Source organism: Cervus canadensis, chromosome 28 (assembly GCF_019320065.1).
Source record: "Cervus canadensis isolate Bull #8, Minnesota chromosome 28, ASM1932006v1, whole genome shotgun sequence".
Taxonomy (NCBI): domain Eukaryota; kingdom Metazoa; phylum Chordata; class Mammalia; order Artiodactyla; family Cervidae; genus Cervus; species Cervus canadensis.
Window position 1 is genome coordinate 22,531,756 of NC_057413.1, and position 13,038 is coordinate 22,544,793.

At 36.5% G+C, this 13,038-nt stretch overlaps 1 protein-coding gene across 1 annotated transcript; it reads left to right on the forward strand.

Moving 5' to 3' along the window:
* The first annotated feature begins 11,583 nt into the window (after positions 1-11,583).
* LOC122429251 (olfactory receptor 2B2-like) lies at positions 11,584-12,560 on the forward strand. Its single transcript, XM_043449487.1, is given in 2 exon segments — positions 11,584-12,520; positions 12,523-12,560. Coding segments are annotated over 2 exon segments (975 nt in total).
* Positions 12,561-13,038: the final 478 nt, after the last annotated feature.

Sequence of the window (13,038 nt, forward strand, 5' to 3'; positions counted from 1 at the left end):
GAGGGAAGGGATATATGTATACTTATAGCTGATTGATGTCTTTGTACAGCAGAAACCAACACAATATTGTAAGCAATTATCCTCCAATAAAAATAAAATTTAAAAATTTAATTAAAAAATTTAAGATTTTCTACTTTCTATTTTTCTCAGTTGGCCATTCCTTTCCAAAGATGGTACAGGGAGGGCTATGCATGGCTTGGGGGTGGTGAGGGTGAAGGGCTGAGTAAAGATGGCAGGTAGGGCTGAGTTCTAAGCTGCTATTGCCTCCAGAGATTGAACTGTACTGGTTGCGCACCACATCACTCATTTTATTTGAACATTTCAAAACAGTCTTGCAAGTTTCACATGAGCAATACCAACTTTCTGAAAAAGTTGTTTGTATTCATTTGTGTTCTGGATTCTCTTTTACTTGCCTGAAAATATATTCCTTCATTAGTTGGAATCCTTACAATGATTATGTATCCGTTTTAAGACTTGAACGTTGTGTAATAACTACCCACAGTGCACGTACTTCAGGTGATTGGCATCATCAGACATCTCTACATCCTGGCCCTGTACCTTATATCACGGTGCTGGTAAGTCAGCAGAGTCAGAAATCAAAGCATTCCTAAAAGTCATTAGAATCAGAGCATTCCTATACCAGAAGGGCTAACAGTTACTAACCTACATGTAGAAAATGACTGTGAACTTCATAACTATATCTCTAAAACAACTTTCTCTTGGTCAGTTGACAAAAATTCTTACAGCTACTTTATTACCAGTTGACATGAGAATTATGATGGGGGAATTGGAGTTAGTGGCTTTAACTAATTATGGATACGTTTTTTGTCTTGGTTTGTTTTTCGTTTTTACAAGTTTTTCTAACGCATGTATTTATGTGAACACATTGCTAGGATCCTTCCTTTCCAGAGTCTTAGAAGGGGCCCACAGAAATGATGGTCTGAAGATTAAGCTCAATCAGTTTAATGGTAAATCCACCCCTGACATTGCCCATGAAACCACCTACATCAGCAAAATCTGTGCTGCTAACTACAAACTTAGCTCAAATCTGCATCAAGAATTCTGTTTCCAGACAAGATAGAATTGCTTTCAGAAGTCTTCAAGAACTAGAAAAGGCATAATAAAAAAGAAAATCATTTGTGTTAAAATACCAGGCAGCCACAGGAACAACAAAGATAAAAAATATTGATTCAATTAATGTTCAATTAGTGAAGAACTTGTGAAAAAGTGAGCTGAATTTGCTTTTTCCCTGAAGTTACTGATTCTGTGTGCAAATAAGAAGATGATACCTTTAGCTGGTAAAAGACCATTAGAAGAGAATAGAGGGAGAAAAACTCAGAAATTTGTCACTCGTGTACAGCAAAGTGACAAAAATGAACTGAGACCCTGGCAATTTTCCCCTAAAGGTATTTGACAAAACTCTATGTAGGGAGGGAAATTTAAAAACTATGTCAAAATCTCTCAAAAGATTGAGATATCAATTGAACTGGTACTGAGGAGTTAAAGTTTAGAGTTTATGATTAATCCATAAGCATAATATAGGTCTGTTGATATTGTTGTGAATAGCAGAATTTCATTCTTTTTTATGCTGAATTTTATTCATATATATATATGTATGTTAATATCTGAAGAAAATCAAAACACTAACTGGAAAAGATACATGAACTCCAGTGTTTATAGCAGCATAATTTACAATAGCCAAGATATGGAAGCAATCTAAGTGTTCATCAACAAATGAATGGATAAAGAAGATGTGTACTAACATGTCTTTCTTTTGGAGAAGGAAATGGCAACCCACTCCAGTATTCTTGTCTGGAGAATCCCATAGACGAAGGAGCCTGGTAGGCTACAGTCCATGGGGTTGCAAAGAGTCAGACATGATTGAGCGACTTCACTTTCACTTTTGGCCAAATGCATTTAGGCAAGGAAATCGCTGAGATGAATGTCCTTATTTGGAGCAAGCTTCAGCATTCCCTTTTATTTCTTGGAATACTACCACTCTCTTGGGACTCTAATGCTAAAATTTCATTTTATTTATTCATCTTTTAGCTGTGTCATGTAGCATTTGGGATCTCAGTTCCCTGACCAGGGATCAAACTTTTGCCCTCTGCCTTGGAAACACAGAGTTTTAACCACTGGACCACCAGAGAAGACCCTAAAAGTTTATTTTAAACTTTAGTGTAGAGTTTGAATGTATCTCTACCCCCATTTCCTCCTAGGTAAGCCATTATCTCCAGGCTTTTGCAACATTTCTCTTACAGAAAACACAGCAATGCTTACCTTTCTATTGCAGACTTCTGTTCCCTGCCTACCTTACCATTGCAGGCTTTTGTTCCAATATGCAGTACATTTCCCATAACATTGAAACAAGTATACTATCAAGGGTGAAACAGATCACCAGCCCAGGTTGGATGCATGAGACAAGTGCTCAGGGCTGGTGCACTGGGAAGACCCAGAGGGATGGGATGGGGAGGGAGGCGGCGGGGGGATCGGGATGGAGAACACATGTAAATCCATGGCTGATTCATGTCAATGTATGGCAAAAACAACTACAATATTGTAATTAGCCTCCAACTAATAAAAATAGATGACAAAATAAAAATAAAAAATAAAAAGTCAGATAGTCAAAGAGTAACATACCAAATAAGCTTCTTCTAGAGGTTCTTTCCAAGCAAAAGAAGAGAGCTACACTAATTAAATTGCTCTCTTAAAAATGATTCTTGGTGGTAATGAAAAGCAGCAGGACTCTATGCTCTATGTCTACTGGGTTCTCTGCCTGCCTTTTGTCTGTGGAAAAACTTCAGCCAAAGAATAAATTTATTCAGAGAAGTGAGAACACACAGAAAGGAAGGAAAACAAAGGAGACCAAATGATGGTTTGGTCATTAAGCATAGTCAAAGACCTTTAGTTCCTTCTTAAGTGCTATAGACAATATTCTGAACCATACCCTGGGAGCTATCTTATCGATACTGAAACTCCCACCAGGTGGAGAGTTCACTACATGTTATGGCCATGACAGAAGCTGCCACAACTCCTCAAGAAATGGAAACAAACATACCCTGGAATTGAAGATTAGTGGTATTTAAAAAAGTAAAGATGATGCTGGTCAGACCACAGATGACCCATTCCAAGATGGCTGTGCTGTTTCTGCATGTAGGCCCTTTCTCAGCCTATAGAATTTCTTGCCTACTGATTGTCAGTGGTGGAAGTTGGCCTTTGGAAAGGAGTCTGCCCACTCCTTGCCCTGCACTGGTTGCCAATATCCAAAATAAAACAAACTTTCCTTTCCATCACCTGGCCTCCTTATTGGCTTTTTGAGTATTGGAGCAGCTGGATCCCACTTTTACTTACAGTAAGAATGGAGGCATATAACTCTTTGGTAACAGTGCTATAAGGTTAAAAAAAATAAAAGAATAGAAGTTGGACTTCCACTTATGTAACCAATTTCCTAACACATTTTGTTTTAACCTCTCTAAGCCTCTATTTCTATATCTATGTATCTTTGGAAATAATGGATGACTGTCTCACAGGGCACTTATGATGACCTAGTGAAACAATCCTTTCAAAGGACTCAGCACTGGTGTCTGGATAATAATAATCTCAATAGAGCCTTCCCTATTTCCAAGATCTTGGATAAGTGTGCATTACTTGATACTTTCTAAATTTAAAGAATTCTGAAACAATTTCAGTTTGTATATACTTGGTCCATTCTGCAGAATAGGTATTTACCTTTATTCATATTTTCTTTTGTCCTTTCTTTACTTTCTTCTTAAATTGTGGTTTTTGTTCACTGAAATGCAATCTGTTAAAAAGGAAAAAAACTATAAAGACAATTCATACCTTAGTTAAATTTGTCCCCTAACCATCCTTAACCTTACTCCTACTCTTGTATAGAGAAGTAACCAGTGTCATTAATTTTAAAAACTTTTTTTTTTTTTTAAATCTATGAGTTTATAAGGATATTTTTAAGGACAACATACACATTTTAAAAGCTCTTTACTATTTGCTTTTGGAGGATATAGAAAACCAACTTGTTATTATACAGACTGACAAATAAAGAGAAAGAGTCTATCATTTCTCTGAGTACCTATACAGAGTATACACATGGTAAAGACACAGTTAATGTGGCTGTGTTTTTCAAGTATTTCACCTAATAAGTGAAGAAGGAATGATCGAATATTACCATTCTGCAATTCTGATTGAAATCATTGATCTGGGAAAACAATTAATCTCTGCTCAAGGCAGGAAGGCTTCCTTGGTGGCTCAGATGGTAAAGAATTTGCCTATAATGCAGGAGACCCAGGTCCGATCCCTGGGTCGGGAAGATCCCCTGGAGACGGGAATGGCAACCCACTCCAGTATTCTTTCCTGGAGAACTCCATGAACAGAGGAGACCGGTGGGCTACAGTCCATGTGGTTGCAAAGAGTTGGACACATCTGAGCGACCTTCACATTCGCACTTTCCCCCTCAAAGCACTCAGTAAAAAGCTGATGGGGGGAATGTAGCTAATATTTTATAATAAGCATTAATGGAGTTTAGCCTATAAAAATTTTGAATCACTATTTTGTCCACCTGAAACTAATATAATCTTGTAAATTGACTGTGCTGTGCTGTGTTTAGTCATTGAGTTGTGCCCAACTCTTTGAAACCTGTGGACAGTAGACTGCCAGGCTCCTCTATCCATGAGATTTCCCAGGTACACAAAGTCTCAATTTGTTTCTTTTCTAGCTTTACTTCATGCCCCATCTTCCTCTAGATATTACCCTCTGCCCCTTTCCAGATTATTCAGCCTAATGTTAATTACATAATAATATTAAGAATTAGTCACTTATTACTCTTAAAAAAAACTAGATATTTTCTCATGTAATCTCATACAGACACACAATACATAATAAAATCATATTTGTGTCTTAAATTATTGTTTTATAAAAGTAAGACCATGTTATGTGTTTGTTTCAGCATTTTTGATTTCCTCATTCAGCAAAACCTCAGGAAAACATCTCCAAGCCATGTGTTAGTGCTATAATTCCTTGTTTCAGATGAATAAACATTTTCCATTCTGTGAATATATTAATTATCTAGTAAATTTCTTATCAAAGGACCCTATATTTTTCTTCTTCATTGGTCATTAAAACATTTCTGCATTAAACATTATTATTCATTTGTCCTTTCTAGGGGAATGATTCCTGCAAATAACAGCACTAGATTGAGAGTTTATGTAGTTTTTAGAAGCCATTGCCATATTTTCCCCAGGAAAACTTGTGACAATTTGAATTTCCACCAGTAATCTGTGAGTAGCACTTTTCCTTCATTCTCATTGGCAATAAAATTCAATTATTCTTTTGCTTCCAGTCTGGTGAGTATGAAGAGCTTTATCATCATTATTTTAATATCTCCTTCTCTATTTGAGAATTTGGCCACACTTTTTTATATGTCTTGTTTATTTGGATTTGCTATTCTAAATCGTAAAGAGTCGGACACGACTTGGTGACTGAACAACAACAACAAATTATCTATTCATATAATTGCTTTCTTATTGGGATATTTGTGGGTTTTACCCATGTTTGTTAAAATTATAATCTTTTTTTCAGAATCATAAATATATGTCTTCTAAATCTACTTATCTGGAAAAGAAATTGAAAAAAACTTGAATAATAAAAATAAAAATATAATATTTTAGCCAGAATAAATGCTACAATAGAAAACATTTAAATCTTACAAGACAACCTATATAATTGTGAGTTGAAGAAGAACTTGTTACTAAACCTGGAAATTTTAAAACTCTATAAAAAATATAGAATATATTGGTTCTACATAAATTCTTTAAAACTGCTTTATGTAAAATGTATTATAAACCAAGTTAAGCAATTTTCTTAAGATAAAATAAATTGAGGTCTATTTTCTGATACACAAATCAAAGTGTTGATAGCATAACCTCAGATGGATTCTCAGCAAATTTACACATGGAATAAAAATTCCTTCCTGAGAGAAATAAGTAAGTTGCATCAGACTAGAAAACAAATTCCAGTTCAATAGCAGAAAGTCCAAACTGTATTTGAAGGATATTTTAGTCCCCACTGTTACTTTGTCTTAGAGAAAGTTGAGGATTCAGTCCCTGGAGAAAGGGTTTGCTGAGCAAATCAAAGATGAAAGAGAAATGTCTCTTCATAAAGCTCTCCTCCTTCTCTCTTCCCACTGGGTATGTGGTTAATTGCTATAAACTGTGGGGGAAGACTTTTGCAATTCATTGTTTGAGATTTCTGCCAGAGACCAAAGCAAATACCAATATTGATCATCCATTTTGAAAAACTAGTTGGAAAAAAAATCTGAAAATAGCAGTTGACGCACTAATTACAAGTGATGCTAGAACACCATTCAGATCATCTGTAATACTTCATTCTTCTCTTCTAGTTAACTCTGAATAGAGACATCATGACTTGCTACATTGTGAGTGTAACTAAAAGAAGCTCAATGAATTTCATCAAATCGGTTATACAACTAAATAGCATATGAAGATGACAGTTTATCTGTGCGCTTTAAATTAGCCCTGTTTTGAACTCAAGTCTTTGTGGACATAAAATTGGTCTATCACCAATGTTTAAGATGGAGGTAAGTAGAATATATTTCAAAAAATTACTAAATAAAAAGATACTAAAAATTGAGTATTCTAAGCATGCATTTCATGGACTGTTTATATTTCAGATCTCAGCAAAAACCAACAACTTATCTGTTAGGAAAAATCTGATTTTATCCAGCTTCAGCTTCTAAAACCTTTTTTATATATCATGTGTAAGTATATATTTTATATGCAATATAGTTTATATTTTATATCATTATATATTTTAAGTATAAATTACATATGTACATACACATTATATTATATATTACATACAAATATGTTCAAACATTTTTTATACAAATATATTTTGAACATATCTGTAAAATCTTTGGGAAATAAGAACTTTAGAGCAGGTCAGTCTTTGGTTCTAATCTTTAGTCTGTTATTTACTAGCTCCAGGACCTGAGGAAAGTAATTTCTCTAAAAATATAAATTCAGTTTCTGCCTGAAAATTTAATCTTTAATAAAGTGGAAAAATATTTTGACAAACTTCCTCATATCGATGAGCCAATTTACAGTGTATTAGCCATGTGAAAAATTACTCCTATCATTCATCCTTTTGGGCTTCTCTGGTGGATCAGATGGTAAAGAATCCACCTACACTGTGGGAGACCTGGGTTCAAGCCCTGGGTTGGGAAGATCCCCTGGAGGAGGGCATGGCAACCCACTTCAGTATGCTTGCCTGGAGAATCCCCATGGACAAAGGAGCCTGGTGGGCTACAGTCCATTGGGTGGCAAAGAGTTGGACAGTACTGAAGCGACTGGGCAAAGTGCTTCGAGTTCTCACATCACTATCATACTTTGACTAATATAAGCACATTCATCTTTTTACTCCTGCAAGAATATGGTATCTATGTGGTATTTGGAAGCCTACCTCATAGGCATATGAAATAATTTGAGAAAATGTAACAGTAAACAGTTTTTGTGCTAAAAGGAAAATATCATGCCCATCGTCTTACTGAAGGTAAAACTGATATCCAGAGCTATTTATTAACTTGCTCCATTATACAATGATTTACTGGGTATTTGGGGATTAAAGTTCTTGTTACTTCTATTGTCTCAAGGCTCCTTCCATAGTGTAGCTTAAAATGATGCTTCCAAGACTCTGTTGAACTTCATCTTTTTGAACATTCAAAGTCAGATATGGGATAAGAGAATTTAGTAGAGAGATGATAGATATAAGATTGATACATCACAGAGAAAATTTATTAATATCTCATCAGCAGCTTTCTAAACTTCTCTCCTTCTATCAACTTCCAGTAACTTCTGTATTAACCCAGTTATACTCCCTTTCTGATCCCCTTGATATCTCTCATAATTCAAATGTTTTCTTCTGCTGCCCTCTTGAATGCTACTCAAAATGAGATGAACATTATCTTGAGATTCTGGCAATGTACGTTTACTCAAAAGCAGAGGAATCTTCTCAGTGGTCTTTCAGGAAATAGCCACAATTGCAAGCAACTAGAGCAGATGTCCACAGGTAATACTCAGGAGCCTGTCTGATATAATCTCAGAGAAGCAGATAAGGACTTCCTAGGTTTTTGTTCTTTTATTTTGTTAATAAACACTTCAGTCCTAACACTGGAGATTTGAATCAGAATTCAAATTACTTAAAAACTTCTAAAATGCAAAAATGATACCACAGCCACTTAATCTAAAGATATACTTTCAAGAATGGATAAATATTTGAGGTTACTGTGTGTTTGAAAGATGGGTGAATGGACAAAAAAAAAGAGAGTAAAGCAAAATACAAGAATTCAATGCTCTGAAATCTCCCATTTCCTCTCCTCATTACTTTCTGACTCCATCATCTTTATTTCTTATTCTGCTCCAGTGCTTTCTGCTAGAGTGATAAGTATTTTCCCCCTTACTGTGCCCTCACTGATTACAGAACTTAAGAGGATATCACATATGACAAGATATGTGAACTAATATATCATATTGATGCAAAAGCAGTTTATCATGTTTATAAGTAGCTAATCTCAGAGGGAGTGGCGTTGGTTGATTATAATAAAATTAACTGATTCCCTCCACAGTAATCTTCTATAGAGAGGACTTTCTTGACTGAGATCCAGGAAGTAACATCCTATCTAGGATCAATCAGGAAAGGACATTGTCATGTGAGAGGAGGAAATACACGCAATGTCCTCCGTGATGAGATACCTCCTGAGCAATAATGTAAGAATTGGGTCACTCTTGTTACATTTAGAGAGATACTGCACCTTATCCAAACAGGAATACTGAGGATGAAAGTGTCTCTATTACCAAACTGTAAGCACAGTAGGAGACAACTCAGCAGTCCTGGGTAAACTGGGGAGTGTCATTCACCCCAGTCACATGGACTAGAGGGGATCTGTTCAACACTTGTGCAACTCAAGGAAATTATGGGTTGTGTGAAATCTCTCTACTGATGCCATTTATCCTGTTTAACCTGATTCCTCCATTCCTTGGCAACATTTTTTTCTTTTTTTGCTAATAAAATACAAAATGCCCCCATACAATCCATCCCTTAGAAAAAAATCCTTGCAGATTCAGACATAATTTTTAAAAAACATGAAGAGTTTAAAAAATTAATTTTCTTGCAAAGATCTGTACCCTAATGGGGATCAAAGTACTAAACTAAAGCAATGCTGGTCTGAGAGTTAAATACAGCGAGTAAGTTAGTGTGTGTATGTGTGCACGCTCAGTCCCTCAGTTGTGTCTGACTTTTTGTGGCCCCATAACTGTAGCCCACCAGACTCTTCTGTCCATGGAATTTTAAGTGAGGGTTTTTGTTTAATGTTAAAAGAGTAATATCTGCTTTTTAAAAATTAGAACAAAAAACAGAAAATGTATAAATAATTCTGCTTACTCTCCACCATCCCCATTTCTTAGAAGTGACATTTTCTTCTGTATTCTTCAAGGTAGTTTTTAATTTATGTATTAGTATCTTTATGTATGTATGTATAAAATACTTTTAAAATTGATAGAATCATGCTATACAAAAATGTTCAGTAACTACTTTTTTTCATTTAGAGATACATTTGAACATCATTTTATGTCTATATCTATGACTATGTTTCTCAAAGTTTTTGCCAAATGAGAGCAAGGCAATTTTTAGGGGACTAGTAGAGGAGATGGAGAAGGAAATGGCAACCCTCTCCAGTTTTCTTGCCTGGAGGATCTCAGAGATGGGGGAGCCTGTTGGGCTGCCATGTATGGGGTCGCACAGAGTTGGACACGACTGAAGCGACTTAACAGCAGCAGTAGTCCCAGAATAAGTAGAACAAAATTAAAATACACGTTGTTAACATTCAAATGAACCTGAATAATCATGAAAAATTTATATACTGATATTGTTAAAATAATAAAGTAATTTAGAGTGTCCTGTTAAGATTTCTTCAGGATAAATACCTGTTTAGCAGGTGGAGCTGATATAGCAGCAGTTTTAGGAAATTCAGGGCGCTGAATAGCTTTTGCTTAAAGCATCTCAGGAGGGCCTCCTGTGTGGCTCAGAGGTAAAGAATCCACCTGCGATGCAGGAGACACAGGAGATGTGGGTTTGATCCCTGGGTTGGGAAGATCTCCTGGAGGAGGGCATGGCAACCCACTTCTGTATTGTTGCCTGGAGAATTCCATGAACAGAGGAGCCTGGCAGGCTATAGCCCATGGGATCGCGAAGAGTTGGACCTGACTGAAGTGACTGGGCAAAGTGTTTCAGAGTTCCCACATCACTATCATACTTGGATAACCGTGTTTCTATGTGCCAGGCACTATGCCAACCAATTTTCACTGAAAAATCACAATTTATACTTCACAGCAGGTGGTTACTAAGATCCTTACTTTGAGGGTTGATTGGGGGCTAAGGAGGAAAAAGGAAGGTGAGTTTTCAACTGGCAGAGCCATCTTTCATTGGTAATCTTAGAAAATGTATAGTTTTATAAACCGTAAGTAATTCCTCTCTGAGCAACCTCAGAGACCTTGAAACACTCTAACTTCTTTCATCCACACTGCTCTGTTTCTAAGAGCCGGGGTCTAGACTAAGCAATGTGTGTATATGTTTCACATCAAGACAATGTAAAATAGCAGTATTATCTTCACAAGTGAGAACTTGAAGATCAGAGGATAAGAAACATTCCCAGTGTAATGTAACTAATAGGCAAGGTAGCCTATGAGCCTAAGTCCAGTTCCGTATCATTAAATAATCTTATATGAATTCTGAGCTTCTAAAATAAAAGATATATATGTCCTCAGTTGTATCCATTATTAGATACTTTTTTTATTAGATACTTTCTACATGTTCTTTTTTTTTTTTAGAGGGGGTGAGATTTACACAATTTTAATTTACACGATTTTTACACAGAGTGTCTCATTGGCATTAAGAGAAAATAGATGGCACTAGGGGTAAAGAGTTCACCTGCCAAAGAAGGAGATGCAGGAGATGGGGGTTCGATCCCTGGATTGGGAAGATCCCCTGGAGGAGGGCATGGCAACCCACTCCAGTATTCTTGACTGGACAATCCCAAGGACAGAGGAGCCTGGTGGGCTACAATCCATAGGGTCACAAAGAGTTGGATACGACTGAAGTGACAGCACACTCTCATGATTTCAAATGGCAAGAACTGTGTCTATATCTATCTAATAGAAGGTACCCAGGGTAGAAAGAAGTGAGAACAATGAATTTACAGAATAACAAAAGTTCAAATTTTGATATTTTATATAGAATAAGTTATATGAATATGGAAACAGATGTTACTTTAAATTTTTTTAAATTTATTTTGCTAATACACTTAAAAATAGAAACACTTGAAATACTTGGAAAGATAAATATGTATATTTTTGTCAATATATTTTCACATTATTAATAGCATCAGTCTGTAAGTTTATACAAATTGTTAGCAAAATGCTTAAAACTGACAGTAAATAAATGCACTTGTTAACTTACTTTTTATATTCCAGAGAACCAAGAGCTGAACCATTTAACATGAATAGGATCAATGAGAGTGTCCCCCAAGAGTTCATCCTCTTAGGTTTCTCAGATCGACCATGGCTGGAACTTCCACTCTTTGTGGTGTTCCTGATTTCCTATATCTTGACCATCCTGGGCAATCTAGCAATAATTATTGTGTCCCGTCTGGATTCCAAGCTCCATACCCCCATGTATTTTTTTCTTACCAATCTCTCACTCTTGGACCTTTGCTATACCACAAGTACAGTTCCACAGATGCTGGTAAACATATGCAGCCTCAGGAAGGTGATTAGTTATGGCGGCTGTGTGGCACAGCTTTTCATTTTCCTGGCTTTGGGTTGCACCGAATGCCTCCTCCTGGCTGTCATGTCCTTTGATAGGTTTGTAGCTATTTGCCGGCCTCTCCACTACTCCATCATCATGAACCGCACGCTCTGCCTCCAGCTGGCAGCTGCATCCTGGGTTAGTGGCTTCAGCAACTCAGTACTGCAGTCCACCTTGACCCTGCAGATGCCACTCTGTGGCCACAAGGAAGTGGATCACTTCTTCTGTGAAGTCCCTGCTCTGCTCAGGTTGTCATGTGTAGACACGACAGCAAATGAAGCCGAACTATTCTTTATCAGTGCACTATTCCTTCTAATACCTGTGACACTCATTCTGATATCATACGCCTTTATTGTCCAAGCAGTGTTGAGAATACAGTCATCAGAAGGTCGGCGAAAGGCATTTGGAACGTGTGGCTCCCATTTGATAGTGGTGTCACTTTTTTATGGTACTGCTATCTATATGTACCTGCAACCACCATCCCCTGCCTCCAAGGACCGGGGAAAAATGGTATCCCTTTTCTATGGAATCATCACACCCATGTTGAACCCCCTTATATACACACTTAGGAACAAAGATGTAAAGGGAGCATTTAAGAGGCTGATTGCAAGGATTTTTTTTAATCAAGAAATAGGAATACCCAAATGATAAGCCTTGTTAAAACTTGAAGTTTACTTATTTTAATAAGTTAATAAATTAAATTATGTAATTTAATAATAATTAATTTAATTTGTCCAAGTTGCTTTAGTCTGACTACTCTTAGAACTGTTATGATGACCTTCAAATAAAATGTCATTGACAAAAATCTACACTTATTTCCTACTGTCTACCTATAGTCATTGCACAAGTCCTGAGAACTAGTGCATCATGATCCTCTAAAATAGTGTAAGCTTGGAGAAGGAAATGGCAGCCCACTCCAGTACTATTGCCTGGAAAATCCCATGGACAGAGGAGCCTGGTAGGCTATAGTCCATGGGGTCACAAAGAGTCGGACACGACTGAGCGACTCCACTATTGAGTGTCTATAGTATAAACGCTTGAATATATGAAGAAATGTCCTTTAAATAAAATTTTCTGTTGAATCCTCTGGGAAGCAAAAAGAGAAAGCTCCTCTTATAAACACAACTCTGTACTGTACACAGACTT